General features: G+C 36.2%; 1 protein-coding gene across 1 annotated transcript in view; it reads right to left on the reverse strand.

Moving 5' to 3' along the window:
• LOC150105775 (uncharacterized) overlaps positions 1 to 22,023 on the reverse strand; it is a 625,951-nt gene that overhangs the window by 219,555 nt on the left and 384,373 nt on the right. The window contains exons 18-19 of the mRNA XM_090394343.1: positions 20,483 to 20,592; positions 5,427 to 5,506 (exon numbers count right to left, since the gene is read on the reverse strand). Coding sequence (XP_090250469.1) covers positions 5,427 to 5,506; positions 20,483 to 20,592 — 190 coding nt within the window. The remainder of the gene's footprint in view (positions 1 to 5,426; positions 5,507 to 20,482; positions 20,593 to 22,023) is intronic.

Here is a 22,023-nt window from a genome sequence, read left to right on the forward strand (position 1 = left end):
ATAGGTACTATGAGAGCTCTACTACAATCATTTCGAATTTGACCTTCTGATCAGGTCTTCTGAATTCCACAATTCAATTACTGTAAAACTTTTCTACTTCCATATTTGAGGATTTCTGGTCAAATACCATCTACTCCAGCTGCCTTTCCACATTTCAGGTTTTTGATGGCTTTTTCTAATTCAAGTATTAATATCTATTCCTGACTATGTTTACTACCGCCATGCTGTCACTGCTTGTTTATCTAGCAGTCTTTCAAAGTAATTAATCCAGATATCTAGATTATCTTTGTCTTCAGTTTTCAAGTCATCTTTATCATCTCGGACTCCTTTTTACAGTGCTCTTTTCTTCATACCCAAGCTTTTTCAACAGCCTCCAGAATATTTTGCCACCTTTCTGATATTTATTTTCTATGTTCTTACCAAAGTCTTCTTCTCATGACTTTTGTTAACTAGTTTTACAGAGTGCTTCATTTTCTTACATTTTTCTATGTATTTTCTAAAAGCACAATAGAGGTTGGTTAATGTATTATAGGTAGTCTTTCCCCTTATGTTTTTCTCAAATAGTTTACATTTGCCTATATATTGTATTTGTTAGGAAACACATAAGGGGAAGATTGTTCCACAATACAGCAGCAGTAGTAGAGATGGAGGAGGAAAAGAAACTTGTTCTGTGAGTTTTAAGGTGTACTATGAAGGGATGTTGGGTAGTAGCTGCACATATTCCAACAGAATTAGTGCTAAGTGGGGGAATTATCGATGCTATTTCATACGAACATTTGCCATGGAAATTTTTATAGAATACACATATCGCAGATAATAAACATGAACTGCTGTCAATGTTGTTATTATCATATCAGAAAATGTAGGAATTATGGATGCTAGTTCATTGTTATTACTGTGAAAGTACTATTGAAAAGACAATGTAGAAACAGATCACTGGAGATAGTAGTTAGAGTGAGTCTGTGAAAGAAAGATTATCACTGAGCATGTTAATATTCTCTTCAGGACAACCATCAAAAAATTTTGGGAGGATTTTAGTTATTCATCACTCCAAATATGACAATATTATTCCGAGGATGGATTGATTTGGGATTTGTTTGGAGTTACTAGCTGACAAGAGCCAAGTAATAAACTGAGAAAAGAAAAAAAGTTGTCTGGAAAGTGAGAAAGGTATGGTGTGGCGTGGTGTGAGGTACTGTCAGCAAAATTCTATAGTTTTGCTGACAGGGTAGGAGAGTAAGCTTTCCCCAGATATATATAGGGGAAAGCTTGCTCTCTTTTTCCTATATGTATTCTCTCACTGACTTATAATAGTCCGTGCGGTTAGCCTAGTGGCTATGCGCTTCGCAACCATATGCCTGGGGAAGGAGTGTCCTAGGTTCGATTCCCGTCGGTGACGTGAGGAGCTGAAGGATCTTCCTCAGCCATAGCCAAGTTAGCCAGTCTTGGGCATGGACAGCAGGGTTTTTTCCCCAGTTTATTCTGGGGTTTTTCATCCTGCAAAGCAGGCAAACTGGCCTTGAGAACTCAACACTACAGGCCATAGGATACACCGGTGCATAAGGCTGACCACCTTATCCTGTAAACGGAGTGAGGTCCGATGATCAATGAACCCTCGACACCGCAAGGTAAAAGAGGGTATAAGGAAGATGATGATGATGACTTAAAATCCTATCTACAGTTTTGCTGACAGTGTACCATTCCCCCTATTCACCTAACAAATCCTTAGCACCTAAAAAAAACAACAAAACTAGTTACCTTTAGTGCTCCCAAAATTCTTGCTTTCTTTCTCAGGACAAAGATGAACAGAGTCAGGGGTACACTTGCATTTGTGGAGAAATTATTTATGATGAATGAATTTTCAGAGTGTTGTCTTCAATTAAAGCACTATGATATTCGCAGTTCATCAAATAGTCAGCTGTGCTTGTTGACATTTAATTTGATTATGTTTAACTTTGATTATTTTATTGTATTTCCATCTTTGTTATAATTTGTTCAGCATTTGTAGTAAAAAATTTATTGAGTCTGCTGACATACACGAAAGCAATAACTAAATTAAACTTGGCTGGAATTACAGAAATTAAATAAAGCTGATAAACTACAATTTCTGAATGCCAATTGTCATCATAGGACAGAACAGATAAAAAGAAAAATACATATTTTTTTAAAGTTGTAAAAAGAAGTAATCTTTCAGGCATGAGCTGTGGACTAAAGAATACAAATATCTCTGGAGATTAAAAATATAAATAAATAATAATAAAATTAATGATTGTGCTAGGGAAGCAAGGGGTGAAGTTGGATAAAATAGACATAGCAGACTTTTACTTAGTACTTGCAATTTACAGATATAGTGTATTATATCTGTAAACTGCAAGTACTCTATGCTGATTTGCCTGTTTGAAGGTTAAAAATTGAACATACTTTTACTACTTGTAAAATGGGAAATATGACTTCTGTACTGATTTAACCTCAGCATCTTCGTGGGTCTAGCTCACTCTGAGAAGATCTCAATAAAGGTTGAAACAGAATTTGGTAGTGTTCCTTCCCATAATGAACAAAATATACATGTCCAAAAGGAAGTGCCCTTTATTTTAATGAGATATTAAGACAACTGAAGTGAAGTCAACAGTCTCTGTATGCAAGTAGCCTAGTTGTGAAGATACTTAATGCACAAACTTTGTTTGTTTACACTTGGCTATAGGATTAAAATGAATGAGAATATAATTGAACATCTATTATAATTTATTCCAATTTACTCGAAAACCTGACTTTCCAGAAAAGAAAACCCCTGTTATCATAACATGGAACTAGCTAACCCACTGTCACCTGAAGAGTCTTTATAAAGGTTCTTCATAACATCCTAGATGGTTGAATTGAGGTCTTTCCAACCTAAGGTTAGATATTCGATATTGATAGTACCTAAGGGTACTATCAATATCGAATAATGTACAGAGGCTCTAGTTTATATACAGGGTGGCCATAAAATAACTTTCCCTCTTTGGAGGTCTGTAGCTAAAACTAATAAACAGAATGAGATCAAATTTTATAGTGAGACTTTCGAAAGCATGGGGAAATGATTTCCGCGAAAACAAGATTTAGTACCAAAAGTCGCCAATAGGGGAAATTTTGGCACTGGTGGAGCCGAAAGCAGTCAAATATTTGCAGTAAACGTAGGTAAAAAGGATTATGCAAATTTTACTGTGCATATGTGACAGCAGCACCACCAATTCTACATAAAAAGGGATTAGGAACGTTCAGGCAGCTATTTGAATGACTGATGAACTGTGCTCAATATGTGTCCTACCTTGCCTCAGCATGCTTTACTTGCTAAGTTGTTTTACCTTAAACAGTGCAATGCTGTAGCGATCCTTCGGGAATTTAGAAGGCTTCATAACCTGCGTACAGGTCCTATGTCAGCTGTAGCACTGAGAGCTATGATTAAGAAGTTTGAAGAAACTAGATCACTAGGAGTTAAACCTGGCAGAGGACAGAAAGCAGTGCAAGAAGAGACAGAAACAGATGTTGCTACTGCGCTGTTTGACGACAAAGGGACCAGTACTGGTCCAAGCACTCGTAAACTTGATATGGCTTATGGTACAGTCTGAAAAATCTTACGAAAAATGTTTCACTTCTATCCATATTATCATTGTAACGTGCCACATATCGAGCTGGAAGGAGTGACCATTGAAATGTTATCATCCCATTTTATCTGCCTTTAATGTAATTATCTGCTGTTTTCAGATCCACCAGCGCCAAAAATTCCCCTATCAGCGACTTTTGGTACTAAACCTTTTTTCGTGGACATCATCTCCCCATGCCTTCAAAAGTCTCAATATAAAATTTGGTCTCATTCTGTTTATTGGCTTTAGCTATAGATGCCTCGAAAGAGGGAAAGTTATTTTATGGCCACCCTGTATATATATATATGTAGAAAGTTTTTTTACCTTGGGTATAATATATGTTAAAGATACCAAGTTATTTAAACCTGGTTTTTACTCCATTTCCCAAGTAAGCAAACAGACAAATAAGTCATTGAAAGTTTATTTTTCACTTGGTTAGACTATAATAAATTTTGTTTAATCCTTTATCCGAGTATGAGCAAACAAACTTTGCACCTGAAAGTATCTTCAGGACTGGGGTAAGGTAGTACAACATCGAGCAATTCGTTGCAAAGGTGGAGCAAGCTAACATCACTCCTATCTCGGTATTTCCCGTAATGCAAAACACATCTCCTTGCAGATATGTATAATGTTATGCATTAAGGGAAGGGCCACTACCCAGACTAGTTTCGACCTTTATTGAAGTCTCTTCAGTGGGAGCCAGGCCCAAGTGGAGATACCAGGCAGAAGCATTAGCAAGGTCATCTCTACCTATAGGAGTTGCCAAAAGGTGTGCCACCTTTTTATTAAATTACTCCGGATTTAGAGAAAGATGTTGAAAGTTTATTTTTCACTTGGTTAGACTATAATAAATTTTGTTTAATCCTTTATCCGAGTGTGAGCAAACAAAGTTTGCGCCTGAAAGTATCTTCAGGACTGGGGTAAGGTAGTACAACATCGGGCAACTCGTTGCAAAGGTGGAGCAAGCTAACATCACTCCTATCTCAGTATCTTCCATAATGCAAAACACATCTCCTTGCAGATATGTATAATGTTATGCATTAAGGGAAGGGCCACTATCCAGACTAAAAATAAACTTTCAACATCTTTCTCTAAATCTGGAGTAATTTAATAAAAAGGTGGCACACCGTTTGGCAACTCCTATAGGTAGAGATGACCGTGCTAATGCTTCTGCCTGGTATCTCCACTTGGGCCTGGCTCCCACTGAAGAGACCTCATTAAAGGTCGAAACTAGTCTGGGTAGTGGCCCTTCCCTTAATACACAACATTATACATATCTGCAAGGAGATGTGTTTTGCATTATGGGAGATACTGAGATAGGAGTGATGTTAGCTTGCTCCACCTTTGCAACGAGTTGCCTGATGTTGTACTACCTTACCCCAGTCCTGTACTTTCAGGTGCAAACTTTGTTTGTTCACACTCGGAAAAAGGATTAAACAAAACTTATTATAGACAAATAAGTCAAGTTTGCGCTTGCATGTAATGCAAGTCTAACTGACCCGTAAAGTAGTACAAATCTAGGCAACTCGTGGTAAAGTTGGAATAAGCTCTGATCACTATTCTTAATATTTACCCTTAATGCAAAGCTCATCTCCATAATACTTTTCCTAAAATAATTTTAAACTATAATTATGGCAGTGTTACTAGGATATGACTGACAATGTTCTTGTGTTACAACATAAATATGTATTCAGACATCATTTGTTTATGGAAAATAATTTCATGCATGTATCAACAACAACTGATTGTAGAATATTCTTATATTAATAATGTTCTATACAAAAGTCAGATGTAAAATTTCCTTACCTAGTCTGGTTCTGCTTCTTGTTGTCCAAGTTTTGACAACTTCTTCACCATCTGAACTATCACCATCTTTAGTTTTATTTCTATGAGATAAATTTTAATTAAATTACTAAACTCCAAATATTTCTATATGCATTACACTATGAAGCCATATTTCTAGATACAGCAGACACATACTATAGCAAACAGAATATAACAAACCATGGAAAAATCCCAGTCAAAGTCCAAAGCCAAAAAAAAAAAAAAAAAAATCGTAAGAATAAATGAGAGAAAGAGGTAAGCAGATAATTTTTTATGGCGATTCTATGATAAAGAGAATGCTTTATGAAAGAGCTACTGGCATGGAAATTGATATTAGTAATACAAAGCAGAAAGGAAAGGTGAAATAATTGATTAACTTGGCTGGAACCAATAACATAAGAGGTAAGAAGTATTGTATGATGGAGGATGTGAAAAAGAACAGTGAGAGGCTGAAGTTTGTGAGTCTGCTACCATTCTATGATAGAGGCTAAATGAGAAAGGATGATGATAGCTAATCAATCAATATGCAGGTTGTGCAGAAGGAATGATGTAGAGTTTGTGGACCTATGGCCTGAGTTTGATGGACAGAAAGATTTGTACAATTCCGATGGACTGAACTTAAATGGATTCAGAGTCAGGTGTCTAGCAAAAGCTTTGTTTGCTGAGAGTGTGGAAGTGCAACGTCTGGAAAACTAAAGAAATTAAGGGCAGATGAGTGAGTATGAAAGCATCCTTGAAGTGAACGAGTGCGCGAATGAACAAATAATGTGGAATCTAGTTTCTCACGCAGCAATATTGAATGGGGTAGTCAATTCAGGATGTAAAGGTGGTTGAGGGAACTGCACTACAAGAAACTGATGATGATTTGGGAGCAGTAGTAGATAGAGAGTCGAAGTTTAGAGGACATATTGCTAAAGTAGCCAGCGTGGCTCACAGGATTACTTGGTTATTGAAAAACATGCGAACAAGCAGAGATGGGGGGGGGGTTATCAATTCTCTTCATAAAGTCTTGATATGACCACATCTAGATTACTGTACTGAGATCTGTCATCAGGGTTTCTTGGGGGGGGGGGGGATGAGGAAATAATGGTGGAGAGGATCCAAGGTGAGTGGTCTGTGGAATGTTTCCTATCAGGATAGACTGATATTGCTATTATTGGACGTTATTATTGTTATTGTACAGACACATCCATGAACAAGAGGTCATCCTGGAAGGTTGGTAGGAGTGTCGTTAGCAAAGTCACAAGGACTAGATTTTTCACTTGGAGAGTGGTGAATGAATATTGTCGTGCTTTGTCTGTGAATGGTTTCAAGGAGAGGTACGATAGACACTGTGTTGATAGCTTGGTTTCCCATGATGAGTCTTAGGACTCCATGGATGTGTCTGTACAATAACAATAATAACGTCCAATAATAGCAATACTATTTTAAGCTAAGCTCAAAATCCTCACAAGAATGAGTTTGAATTTCTGAAACTCTCAGAAAATGATGTCACAATCAGTAGACAAAAGGAAGCACAGGAAAAACACTAAAAACAACACAATTTTTGTGTATGGCAGGAACAAAAGAAACTTTCTAACAGGAAACAGAACAAATGGAATCAAGGGAAATAAAAGGAATGGCAGGAAATCATACACCGATGACAGAACAGAAAGGATGGACAGTAAAACATAAAAACAATATACTAATAAGTAGAAATCCAAACAATAATGGGCAACATAAAATAAAGAAGAGTATGAAATTATGAAAATGCAGAAATAATGTTACATTTTGAAGTTTTACGTTGGTTTAAATTAAGGCCACTTATCTGAAATCTTCACACTGAACTAAATGTTCAGACTGTACCATTAAAAACAAAAATTCTAAATCAGAATACTTTACCCCATAGATAAAGACTCTTTCAAACACAAAATGAGCTGTTACACTGCATATTTTGTAAAATTTTTTAAATTTCAGTTCTAAGAGAACAGTATAGATTTGTCAGCTGTCCATCAGTGGGTCTCTCTTCAGTCTGAAAGCAGACATGTTCACACCAGCTATGACAATCCTCCCCCCCCACACACAATCCCTTTAGCTGATTAATGCTGACTAATATTCATCATCTCTACTTCCTTCCCTCTTTGTAATTGGAGATGACAATAACAAAGTTGACACATTGCATAATTTTCAAGTTATTTTTGAATGCAGGTGGTAAATTTGATTGTAGTGATAAAGACTGTGCATATTTAGTTCATTATGAAGAATTGAATAATGCCAGATAAGTGACATTAATTTTTAAATTGCTCTCACTTATCTGAAATATTAATTTAATATTACTAAATAGCATTTCAAAATGTAAACATTAACTCCATATTTCATTTTTCATAATTTTATACTCATATTGTCTTTCTATATACAGGGCAATTCAGAACTCTTGGGCCAAACTATAAGAAGTGATAGAACACACCTAAACAAGCAATTTTCATCATACAATGCATGGTCCGATCTCAAGTGGCGAAGCACTAGGGGGTTAGCAAATGAAGTCACTACTGTGTCAGGAAATGAAGAAACACAAGAATGACAGAGGAGATTTGAAACAATTGCAGAAATTACAGAACATAAATTAAAGAAATTTATTGAACAAATTAAAGAAATTTATTGAACAAATTACAGAAACTGCTCAAAAGGATGACCGTCAACATTAATGCAAGCTTCATACCTTCGACATAGTGATTGGCATACATTGGTGAAAACACCAGGCATTTCTCGTACAGCAGCGGCAGCAATAGAAATCCTGGCAATAAGGTCAACATTGGAATTGATAGGGCTATCACGGATCAGGCCTTTCATATGGCCCCCATAGGAAAAAGTCCAGACATGAGAGATCGGGTGATCGTGGCGGCCAAGCGATGGGACCACCCCGACCAATCCATCATCCTGGAAATGTTGCATCCAAGGTGTTCCGCATATTCATGCTGAAATGGGATGGCGCTCCATCAAGTTGGAACCACATGTGTGTTTGAATGTTTTCTGGAATAGGGTTCAGTAATTCTGGCAAGACCTCTTGTAAAAATATGAGATACATTCTCCCATTCAGTCGTGCTGGTAGAAGGTATAGGCCAATCAAATGGTCATGTAGGATTCCAGCCCAAACATTTATGGAGAAACGGCACTGTTACGAATGTGGACATGTGGCATGCAGATTTCTGCTCACCCACACATGATAATTGTATAATTGTGGGTATTAAAAATGTCCTCATGTGTAAAGTTGCATTCATCAGTGAATAAGATGTGTGCATCAAAGTCCAGCTGCACTGCAGTCTGCTGCAGGAACCACTGTGCAAAATCCACAGGTGTCAAGCGTGCACCCTCTGTGCATGGTAGGGGTGTAATTGTTCATCTCATAGAACTTGCCACACCGTCGATTGGGACGAGTTCTATGGCATGGGAAATTGCTCGCATGCTATATTTGGGATGATCGGCAACGTTACGTAGAATTTCCTCCGTAATACGTGCTGTCCTCACACACACACTCCTTGCATGCCCTGTATCCTGCATGTCGCAGACAAAGGAGCCCATTTCGCACAGATACCAGTGCAATTGCTGAAAGGTTTTACAATCAAGCACGTGTCTGGTTGGAAAGCGCTCTAGATACAGTCTTTGGGGCTTCCCTCGCATTCCCGTCTGCAGCTCCGCAAATGAAATGCATGTCAGCTTTCTCCTGATTTGTAAAAGAATCCATCCTTTTTGCACTCCACAGTAGAAATAACGACCACTGCAAAAAACCAGCGCTTATAAGTGTTCACTGGAAAGCACCCTCTAGAGCTTCACCACTTGAGTTCGGACCATGCATTGTATGACGAAAAGTGCTTGTTTAGGTGTGTTCTATCACCCCTTAAAGTTTGGTCCAAGAGTTCTGAATCACCCTGTATATATACTCGTATATCCCCAATTATTGTTTCATTACTGTTTGCATTTGTACTTTTCATATCATTTTCTGTGCTTTATATAGGGCTCATGCCAATCGTTTGTGTTCTATTGTCAATGTACAATTTTTCATCCATTTATTTTGTTATTACAAGCAATTTAATTTTTTGTATTTCTTGTAATTTTCCCTGTGTATTTTCTGCAATTTCGTTTGTTTAGGTATGAGTTCTGCCATATAAACACAGTTCTATTATCCATATATGATTTTCTATCATTTATCTGCATTGTATTTTCTGTTTTTCATGGGAAAAGAATGTCAGATCAATCTTTTTTCCACAAATTTGCTATGATGAACCTTGCTATGATGAATCTCTCATTCCAAGGAGTTCGCTACAGCAAGTCTACAGTATACTATCTGTAGATGATACTGTAAACAAGAATAACAAGAATTGATGTCCTGATATTAATCAATAATCAAGAAGTTTTATTTATATATTACTTTTTTTTAAATTACTGAAATGAATATTTATTTTGTACACATACTGATCATGAAGGTATAAACTGAATTCTATTTTAACTATATAGCATGGAACAAGAGTAGGATTAGAAATAAAGCAACTGATCCTAGAGTACACACCGCAGATATGAGGATTCTGAGAAAAATCAAGAGAATGAACAGATAGCACCAGTGACAGAATCATATGAAAATACAGTAAACTCTCATTATGGCAAATACCATTATAGATCATTTTCTCACTGTAACAAACTACTGATGAGTCCAACAAAAACCCCCATAGGCAATAAATTATGAAGAAATTCACTACAGCAACTATTCCAGTGGTGGTCCCTACCAGTTTTCTAAGTGAGAGTTGATGGTAGTAAGAAGGATCTTGCTATTGTCAGCTTTCAAATGAATAAACAGAGAGATAATGTAATGTGGTAAGGTCACTTAAACAGAATTAGATAGGAATAGTTAGGAAAATAGGTGTTTGATCACATGACAACAGGAAAATGACCTGCAATTACATAAAAGAAATAGGAAAAATGATGCATTTAAAAGAGCCTTGGAAAACCAAAATATGACTTGACAATAGTCATCATGACAAATAAGAGAGTAATGTGGAGAAAAACTACCGATTGAAAGTTGGCCATGATGTAAACTTGATCATGTAGTGATCAAGAGTACATATCAGGAATTCGATGATATTAATAAACAAGAAACTACGTTATGTGTTGAAGGATGTTAGTACATAATGTTGATGACAGAGCAACACAGCAAGAGAGAGAGAGATGGGGGGGGGGGGAGTTTAATAGCTCCAACTTTTCTGACTTTAGATTAAACAAACTTCTTGTACATCCTTCAATTCTAACTACCTGAATTACAATTTAAGTACAGGCTACAATATTACTCTATATTATGAACATCTTTACTCTTGGCATCAAATCATATACCTTTTCAAGAGATATAGAACTCAAATAAAATGGCCTATAGTGGAATAAATGAAGGAATGCACAGCAGCTTGTTTTCTTGATATATCTAAAGCATTCGACTGTGTTCATGACCTATTGCTATTGAAAATGTCCAAATACGGCATTAGGGGAATTACTAATGACTGGTTCAGATCCTATCTTAATAATAGAAAACAATATACCAGCTATGATATATTTAAAAGCACAACAAACATAATAAAATACGGAGTCCCACAAGGGTCAGTACTAGGACCCATCCTATTTATAATAAATGTTAAATGATCTATGTAAATACAAACTTTTTGGCAAAACGATATCCTTTGCTGACAATACAGCTTTAGTATACACCGAAACAACCCTCGAAGATCTAAAAAATTGGATTAATAGCGATATGTTAAAACTAAGTATATGGTTTAGCAACAACGGATTTAACATTAATACCGACAAACGAGATATATGTACTTTACATTAACAGACAAATTAGATCACAGTATAACTATAAAATGGCATGAAAGGAAATGTAGTGATACTCTAAATTGTAAATGTAGCTTAATCAAAAAAACAAAAACCTTCAGGTATTTGGAGGTCTTCATATCGACAGCAATTTGAAGTGGAACTCCCACATCACTTTCTTAACAAATAAGTTTAGGTTCATAATTAACAAAATATATACATTAAAAAATTTGTAAGTGCAGCATTCTTAAGATGTTTATACTATTCTTGGGTAAATTCTTCACTGCAATATGGCATTATCTGTTGGGGTGGAGACTATTATAACAATCTGCTTCCATTAATAAGAATACAAAACAGAATAATTAGAGCCATAACTACTACCGACTTCACACACTCAATCAATGATCTGTATATCATTCATAATATTCTACCATTTCAGAAACTATATCTCTATGGTTGTCTGTTATATGCAAAAAGAAACACTGAAAGTTTCTTGTATATAATGTAGACTATGGATTGCACTGCAGTCGAAACACGCTGGAAGTACCTAAGGCTAACAAAGAAATTTTTGATAAATCTTTCGAGTACATTGCGACGAGTAGCTATAATAAACTTCCGAATGAAATTAAATCTATAACCTCAGAATATGTATTCAGAAAAAGATTGAGAAATGATCTTATGGGATTAAAGAATGTTGACAATTATTTTAAACGTATAGTATAAGAGATCATTATAACTCATATATCATAACCAATTAAGGTATTGATTTACAAATTGGTTCATTCAATTAGGTATTAAAATATCAACAAGTACATTATTATAAATGGTAAGGAAGCCCTCTTAGATGCAGTCCCCTGGACTCTCAGTGTCTGATTTGAGCTAATTACTTTTCTAGTAACCAGTATGGCTATGGCCCTTGGTTACACATATTTGCATTAACTAACTTACATTACTCTAAACCAGTTACTTATCATAACTATGAAACCATTTGAAATATATTATATTCTACTTGCATATATGAGAAAACTTTTTATTAACCATAATAAAATAATAGCCAAAATAAGTGTTAGTACCAACAGAATATGATAGTAATACTTGAACTTTATTTTGTAACATTGTACTGTGAAATATTGTCATAATTATACAAGTTGAATAGTATAATATGTATAATTTGTATACGTGATGTGAATAATAAAAACTGTTAAATACAGGTCAATGCTATATTCTCACAACTTAGTATCCCATAATGCAAAGCACACATCCTATCAGATGTGTATAATGCTATGCATTATCGGAAGGGCTACTATCCAGCCCGGTTTTGACCTTTATTGAGGTCTCATCAGTGGGAGCCAGATCCAGAAGTGATATGCATTATGGGAAGGGTCACTACCAAGACCAATTTTGACCTTTATTGAGGTCTCATCAGTGGGAGCCAGACCCAGAAGTGATACCAAGTTGAAGATACATAAGTTATGACTATTCAATTATTTAAGGAATTTGCAACGTATACTGGAATATTAATTAAAAGAAACTTTAATAAATACTTCCTATATTTCAGCCATGTCACATTGCCATCTTCATGGGAACATACAACTATGACATGTGCACGCAGGAACTACAAAAAGCAAATGAGGCAGAAGATAAGAAACTACTGTTGTTCCTAAAGTCCTAATGGTGCCCCCTAGGTGGCTATATTGCATTGTCTTGGCCATTGGGCTGATGTTCGCATGATGTAAATCTCCCAAATTTGGGGCAGTCTCATGCACCCAAATTTATTAAGATGTGGAACGTTTTTTAGAGCTGAGGCTGATTCTATGAATAATCTTTCGTACTTGAACTTGCTGCGGTGTATTACTTTGGTTTTTCTTCCAACGTATTCTGTGGCGGGTATCCAGAGCATCGTCTGCAAGCACAGAGTGGCTGTACTGGTGAAAACAGATGTAGTCTTGGTGTTCTGAAATCCTGATATTCGCTGTCCTGCCTGTCTGGCAAAATTAGAACAGTTTACAGCTGCAAGGGACCTAGTATCCCCCCCCCCCAGGTAGGTGCAGTGGAAGTGGTTGATCTTTGGTAGAGTGAATAAGGGATGACAACTTTTTATATGGTTTGTAACAAGAAGTTAGGTCACATTTTTTAAGGATTTTAGTTATTTTTTCAGAGGTGCCTCAGATGTAGGGAATGGTGATAGATTTAATGTAATCTTTATTGTGTGTGTGTGTGTGTGGGGGGGTTACTGGTTTTAATATTTTTTGGATTTTTTGAGGGGTTGTAGCCATTGGCTAAGAAAGTATTAAGGATGTGATTCAGTTCCGTAGTTAGGGCATTGTCATCTGAACAGATTTTGCCCTGTTATAGAGTGTTTTAATAACCCCATATTGTTGTGAGGGGGGGGGTGAGATTGCTGGAGAATGTGTCTGCCTGTATGGGTGGGTTTTGTATAAACAGAGAAAGCCAAGGATTCATCAGGCTGGCGAGTAATTAGAGTGTCTAGGAAAGGGAGGCTGTTGTTTTACTTTTTCCAAGGTGAACAGGATTCTGGGGTGTTGGTTGTTTAAGTGTGTTAAGAACGAGTGGAGTGTATCTGAGCCATGTGGTCAAATAGCAAACACATCATCCATGTAACAAAGCCAAATAGTGGGTTTTGTGGGGCAGAGTTTAAGGCTTTCTCTTCAAAAGTCTCCATAAAGAATTTGGCCAAGGGTGGGGAAAGCGGTGAACCCATAGCTGTCCCCTCTATCTGTTTGTAGAATTTTCCTTGCCAAACAAAATAGCCTGAGTTCATTGTGAACTGAAATAGGGCTGAGATATCGAGAGGAAATTTGGTTTGGATGAGCTCTAAAGTTTCCTTCAGTGGGACATTTGTGAATAGGGAGGAGGCATCAAAACTGACCATTATGTCAGTATGTTGGAGTGAGAGGTTTTCTATACTGGATTGAAGTGGGCCGAGTTTTTTATGTGTGATGGTGTGTTGCCAGTATAGTGTATGAGCGCTTTGGCTAATTTATATGTGGTTGAATCAATGCCATCCACTATGGGACGTAATGGCACATTTAGTTTATGTATTTTTGGAAGTTCATATAATCGGGGGGGGGGGGGGGGGGGGGTCTAGAGTTAAAAGGTTTTAGTTTGTTGGTAACTTCACAGGCCAAGAAGAGACCTTCTTAAGGAGCCTATGGAATGTTCTAATTTGAGAGCTGGTAGGATTATATTCAATAAAGAGGTAGGTAGTCCGATCTAATAATAAAGTATAAACTTACCTGTATAGTCCTTTTGGTTGAAAATCACAGTGGCATTTCCCTTATCCACTTTGGTTATTACTATTTCCTTGTTTTTCTTCATTTCTAGTAGAGCTGTATATTCATCTTTGGATATGTTGGCTTTTGGTGGTCTTGCTTTGGTGAGAACACCGGCTACATCCAGTCTGACATCATTGGGGATATGGTTTGGAAGGTTGGGGATACCACGTTCTATTTGGATCATTATTTCCTCAGCAGGTATTTTATTTAGGAGATAAGGCAAAATTGTGGCTGCATGCAAGAGCGGTGAGTGCTTCAAGCTTCAAAACAATGGAAGAGAGGTTGGACTACAGTGTTGAGTGGTTGCTGTGGTAAGGAGGTAGAGTTCTTTTTCAAATTATCAAATTTCTTGATGTGCCGACTACGTATTTTATCAAATTCTTTTGTTGCTGAAGCGCACGAGACATCATAGAGAATCGTCCAAAGGTCGTGGTTCAGCGTGCTTGAAAGCTCTACATCTAGTGCCCATAAAGCTTTATTGTCGTCAGCTTGTAAAACATGTGTAGCATTAATTTGTTCTCGTAGCGGGGCGAAGCTAGCGCGGTTATAAATCCGAAGAGCCTTCTATGAAGAGAAACAGTGCTTAAATTTAACACAATATGGGATTACCTCATTATCCCCGCAGTGTTTTAGGAAGGTCAAACGATTTAGTTGTCTAGATATTTATAAAACTCATAAAATGAGTTTTGATCTTCCATTTTTTTTCCTCTTCATTTGTAATAAAGAAAATGAAGGAATTATCACATTTCGAATGAAAAATAAATTAGATTTTATTTTTCTACTCAACAGAAGTTATTTTTTATACTACTGAGATAACCCGGGCAAATTTCCTATAGAAAAACGATTAATTTATAAATATGTAAAACAAAATAAAATTAGCTAACAGGAATTTGTTTTTCTAAACAAACACCATTTAAGGCAAAATAAAAAAAACACGAATAAATTTATTGCCTGTATATGGGAATTAAAGCAGAAGTCACAGATAGTTGAAGAATGTTTTTCCACTTGGTTAAAATTAAATTAAACTTTTCAAGAAATTATATTCTTGTTTAATCCTTTATCCAGGTGTAAGCAAACAAAATTTGTATGTGAAGTATCGTCACAAGTATGCTACTTGTATAGAGGCTGATGACTTCACATCAAAGGATTAAATATCATCATCATCATCATCATCATCATCATCAAATTCCTGCCATGTACCCTCAAGGGGTGTACAGGATATGACAGTACTACATGAAAAAATTACATCATTACTAACTTCCTATGTACAATTTTCCTCCAAATCAGTCTGTTACTTGTCAAGACTTCAACATTATCAGATCTTATATTTCTATCGTCTAAGGCACTTTGTACCGCATCAATCCACCTATATCTTGGTCTTCCTCTGGGTCGTTTTCCTGCCAACCTGGCAGAGAACACTTGTTTTGCTAATCTTTCCTCTCCCATTCTATATAAGTGACCATACCATCTGAGATTAGCTCTGCTAACGCATTCCTGGATGCTGACAATGTCAAGTTCTTTCCTAATATCCTCCTTTTTAATATGATATTGCCATTGATGCCATCTGTTCACGCCTCTAATCTTTCTCAGGACTCTCATATCTGCGGTCTCTAGTCTTTGGTCAAGTGTTTTACTTCTGACCCAGCTCTCAGATCCATAAGTTAAAATTGGTTTGAACACAGTCTTGTATACAGCTAATTTAGTGTTCCGACTAATTTCTTTCTTATTCCATATGAATTTATTCAATTGACTTCCCACGATACCAGCTTTGCTGATTCTGTTGTCTATTTCTATATTTAGTTTACCATCTTCAGTAAAAATTGTGCCTAAGTAGCTGAAATGTTTTACTTGTTCCACAGGTTCTCCATTCACAACACAGTTGACATTTTCAATGATTCTGCCTATTTTCATTGTCATTGTCTTTTTATTGCTGACCTTCATACCATATCTATTACAACAGCTATTCAATTTAGTCAGAGAATCTTGCAGACTTGTAGCAGATTTATTTAGAAGTATAACATCATCCGCATAAAGCAAAGAGCTGACATTAACATCTCCAGTTTTGATATCAGGTTTAATACCACATTCCTTCATAATGTGATCCATATAGATAATGAATAAGAGAGGGGATAACGTACATCCTTGTCTCACACCAGATTTAACATTAAACCATCTTCCTGTACTTCCTTCAATTCTAACTGCTGACTCACAACTCAAATAAAGACTAAGTATTGCTTGATATAATGCCCCATTGACACCATATAACTGCAACGTATTAAATAGCTTCTCTCTTGGCACCTTGTCATATGCCTTTTCCAAATCGACAAAACTTAAATACAGATCTTTGTTATATTCCCATGCTTTCTCGACTATTTGTCGTAAAGTGAAGATCTGATCCTGACAGCCTCTATTTGGCCTGAATCCAGCTTGTTCTTCACCAAGCTTTTCTTCCACAATTCTTCTCAACCGTTTCTCAAGTATACTTGCATAGATCTTGCCAGGAACACTCAATAAGGAAATACCTCTGTAATTCTCACATTCAGTTTTATTTCCCTTTTTATATATGGGTACTATGAGAGCTCTACTCCAATCATCGGGAATTCGTCCCTCTGTCCAGACTTTCTGAACTATGCAGTGCAGCCACTGTAAGACTCTTATACCACCATACTTCAGCATTTCTGGTCGAATATCATCTACTCCTGCTGCCTTTCCACATTTCAAGCCTTTGATGGCTTTTTCTACTTCAAGTATAGATATGTATTCCTGACTGCATGCCTGGTCAGTGTTTTTTATCACTGTGCTGTCATCACTGCTTGTTTCATTTAGCAGTTTTTCAAAGTAATTACTCCATACTTCAAGGATATCTTTTTCTCCTGTTTTCATTTCACCTTTATCATCTCTAATTCCTTTTACAGCACTCTTTCCTCCATTCCTAAGCTTCTTCAACAACCTCCAGAATATTTTGCCACCTTCTTGATATTTATTTTCTATATTCTTGCCAAAGTCCTCCCATGACTTTTGTTTAGCTAGTTTTACACACTGTTTAGCTTTCTTACATTTGTCTCTGTATTCTGTAAGAGTAAAGGCTGACTTATTTGCCAGGAACTTTTGATATGCTTTCTTCTTTTCCTTCACTGCCTCTTTAACTTCCTGTGTCCACCAGGGAGTTCTGATTTTTTTATCCTTGCACACAACCTCACCACATGCCTTTCTGGCAGAATCAATCAATGTTTCCTTCAGAGATTGCCACTGAATCTCCAAGGTTTGATTCCTGTTCTCAAACTCTTTCATTTTCTTTTCAATAATATTTCTGTATTTTAGTCTACAGTTCACATCTGAGAGCTGCTCAACTTTTATTCGCTTTAAAACTTTCTTACATGTTATTCTTTTCAATATGAAATTCAATTTTATCCTTCTCAAGACTAGTGATCACTTCCAATTTCAAATCCTCTGTACACTCTGGTGTCCTGCACCAGGGAGAAAACATCACTATCAACAATAACATAGTCAATGAGACTTTTCTTATTCCTAGCCTCTTCTCTCCATGTGAATTTGTGCACATTTTTATGTTGGAACATGGTGTTAGTAATAACCAGTCCATGTCCTGAGCAGAAATCCAACAGATATTTGCCATTATTATTAGCTTTGCTCTTTTCTCCAAATTTTCCCAAAATATTTTTGTATGTCTCACAATCATTTCCTACTCTACTATTTAGATACCCAACAAGGACCAACTTTTCCTTTTTCATTGTGTCAGTTGCTTTTTCTAAAGCCTCAAAAAATTCCTCCACTTCTACCTTAGTAGAACCTTCTGTGGGACCATAGGCACAAATAAGTCTCATTGTCCAGTTCCCCATTCTCATATTTGCCCACATTACTCTACTTGAGACTGACTGCCATTCAAGAAGATTAGCCTCGTATTTTGTGTTGAATACTATGGCTACTCCTTCTTTTCCTTGATTGTCATTGCCTGAATATAACATTTTGTATTTATTGCTCAGAAAGATCTCACCAGTTTTGGTCTTTTTTGTTTCAGTCACCCCTATTATGTCGATCTGGTACTCATCTAATTCCTCAGCTAGCTCCATTTCTTTGCCATTCAGGCTTCTTACGTTGATAGTACCGATCTTTAACTCTGGTGATGTTGAGTTGGGGTTTGTTTTCAGATTTGTTCCAGTAGCTGACTTTTCGCTGTTCGCCCTGGTTCCCTGGCGAAAACAACGGGGGCCTTGTTTAACCGGGCGACGCCCCAGCCGGCATGAAATTTTGTCATGTTGTACCATCATTTTTTATTTTGGTTTAACCAATAAGAATACAATTTGGTCGGCTAAATCCCAAATTGCCAGCCCATCCTCGTTCGTTCAGTATCAAAGTAGATACCCAACAGGGTGCACCACGAGAAGGTGAGGATTGGACATTAACATAAGGATTAAACAAGAATATAATTTCTTGGCAAGTTTAATTTCCAAACAAGTGCAAAAAGTTTACATCTCTCTCTCTCTCTCTCTCTCTCTCTGATTACAGTGTATTTTAATAATAAGGTGATACACATTTTACTACCTGTTATGTGAAATATATGATTTCTGCACTGATTCAGCCTTGGAATCTTTCTGGGTCTGGCTTCATGGATGGCCTCCCCCCCCCCCTTTCCTCAGTGGAGTGGTGGGGGCCTTGTGCAATGTAAGTTTGTTTGCTGCCATGTAGAAATGATGATGATTGGCATCATGTAGTGGGTTCTCACCTACTGCTGTGTACAGATGTAGCTTGGTGTTGTGGGAGACTTGCATGTAGCTGTGTGGCTTGAGATTCTGCTCAGGGTTTTGAAAGATGTTAAGAGACTATTGAGATTTTTAAGAGCTTTTTTTTTGAGTAATGTGTGAGATATTTTTTTATTTTTAGGTCACCTATGAGTTGTTGTAATCCCAAGGATACTGAATAAATGAAACCCTGAATAAACATTGAGCCCAGTATGGATAGAAGCCCTTATCATAATGCATAGCAATATTCACTTCTGAAGGAAGTGTGCCTTGCATTATTGGATACTAAGTCACCATCTTCTACATAAAAATACCCAGTCATGATACTTCACAAGCAACTTTACTTGCTTACACTTGAAGAAAGGATTAAAAAAAAAAAAAAAAAAAACATTTATTTGCAAGTATTATTTACTTCATAACTGTGAAAAATCTTTCTATGTTCAATATGTGGAAAAGAAGTAAAAACCCAAATCTTCTTTATCATATAACCAAAAAAGATCAAGTATTTTGGAAGAAGACAGAAAAGACATATGTAGACCATAACTGGTTTAAATTTGTTAGAAAACTGACAGAAGCTTCAAAAATACTACAAACATTTACTGAATGCAATAAGAACCAAGGTATCATCCTGGTTATTGCTCATCAAATATTTCATGAATATTATGTTGAAAATGTGATAATCCTATCTTGACATACATCAATTGTTAAACCATTTTCAACAATTGATTCCATTACAGTTAGCTATGATACAGTAAATGTCTGTTGTAATTTAACTTATCAACAAGCTCTCTTGTAGGAGTGTACAAAAAGGTATACCAAACAAAGACAGAATTGTAGAACTAATTAAGTTTTGTTATGTAATCATGTCATGTAATCAGAGAATTAGTCACATGTTCCTTAAACTGGAACTCTCAAGAATTTTAACATAACCAAAAAAATCCAAGAAGTTAATCAAATCTTTTATTTTGTGGTCAAGAATAAGCTTTTAAGGTGAAATGCTTTGAAACGGTATTGCTTCAATTTTAATAATAATTTGTAAAAAAAAAATAAAAACTCAAGTAGTTAAAATATGATGAATGCTTACACTAGTATACCATACACTTATGTGTTTGTGTGTTTTTAATTTTAATTATTTTTATTTTTATTTTTTTTTTACCCTTTGCTAGTGCTGGGCTGTGGATTATCAAGACAGGTAACTTCTTCATCTGACTCATTGTCATCAATAAATGAAGACATAGAAGAATCTTCATCATCAACAAAATTCCTCTGCAAAATAATAAATAATTAATGCAAATACAATAAGGAGGTATTAATAATAATACCATAAATAATAATCAAATACAACAAGCATCTTAATAGCAAATTTGTTGATTTCCGAGTTGATTAAGATTAAGCCTAAGAAAAATAAAAGTTTTAAAACTATCATCACCATCATATTCTGATATATATCTCCATTATATATATATATATATATATATATGTGTGTGTGTGTGTGTGTGTGTGTGTGTGTGTGTGTGTGTGTGTTTGAATGTTGACCACACACATGAAAAGTCACAAGACCTATAATGCTATGCCACGTGTGGGCAAGTGATTAAGGAAAAAAATGTAGCCTGTTGAATGTTTCTTAAAGAGTGGGAGGTTATACTCAGAGAGAAAAACAGTATGGGGAGATGATGATCTCCCCATACTGTTTTTCCCTCTGAGATGATAGGTACTATATCATCATCAAAAGATGATGATATAGTACCTATAGAACATGCACAGTGCTGAAACAGAACACCTATGATAAAGCGACTGAAAGAAATCTGTGAGGGAAGAGGGTTGTCTATTAAGCAGTTGCCCTCTTCTGAATATCATCAATATTTCTTAGTGAAGTCTTGAATGTTCCACTTAAAATGTGGGAAGAGTACTTCAAAATTGGATGGATCTGAGACTTAAAAAGTTTTAGGAGATGAGAGTAAGAGAAGTAATGTTTAGAAATGAAAAGAACATCAAGTTTTTTAGAGGCTAAGGAGGCTATGTAAGTAATATGTTTGTACCAGGATAAACTAGATGTGACAGACAACCCAAGAAGAGAAAGTTGATCTTGAAAGGAAATGTAAACATTATCAAAAATAAAAAGGGACGAGGTAGGATTTTTCTTGGAAGTAATCAGGCAGGCTTGAGATTTTTTAGCATTGAAATTAACTAAGTTGTCTTCACTCAATTTCAGGATGTTGAGAAGGTCAGTGTTCATGTCACTGGTTACAGAAGATCTTGAGGTACCTGACATTAGGGTACTACAGGATTTATTGAATGAGGAAGAGTATTGTCATTGATGACACTAAGAATAAGATTTGAAGTCAAAGAAAGATCATTGATGTAAAGAAAGAAGAGTGTGAGTGAGAGCCCAGAACCCCGAGGCACTGATGGGGAAATCTGATTAGAGGAAACCATCCACAATGACATACAATAAACTACTAGTGAGGTAGCTGGGATCATTACATGATTTAGTTTGCATTATTACTAGCTTTTGATTATTTTCTTTCCAGATGAATCTGTTATTTATCAGATCTGCAATTCTGTTAAGTCTAACATTTTTGTCTTTCTTCAAAAGCACTAACCAGAATTAACTGATTGATATGTGGTTTTATGGAGCAAGGACAGCAAAGGTAATACTGTGCAAGGACACACGTTACCACAGTACACCAGGTGCCG

Source organism: Typopeltis vanoorti, chromosome 6 (genome assembly GCF_054136105.1).
Source record: "Typopeltis vanoorti isolate ZY-2024b chromosome 6, IOZ_Tvanoo_1.0, whole genome shotgun sequence".
Taxonomy (NCBI): domain Eukaryota; kingdom Metazoa; phylum Arthropoda; class Arachnida; order Uropygi; family Thelyphonidae; genus Typopeltis; species Typopeltis vanoorti.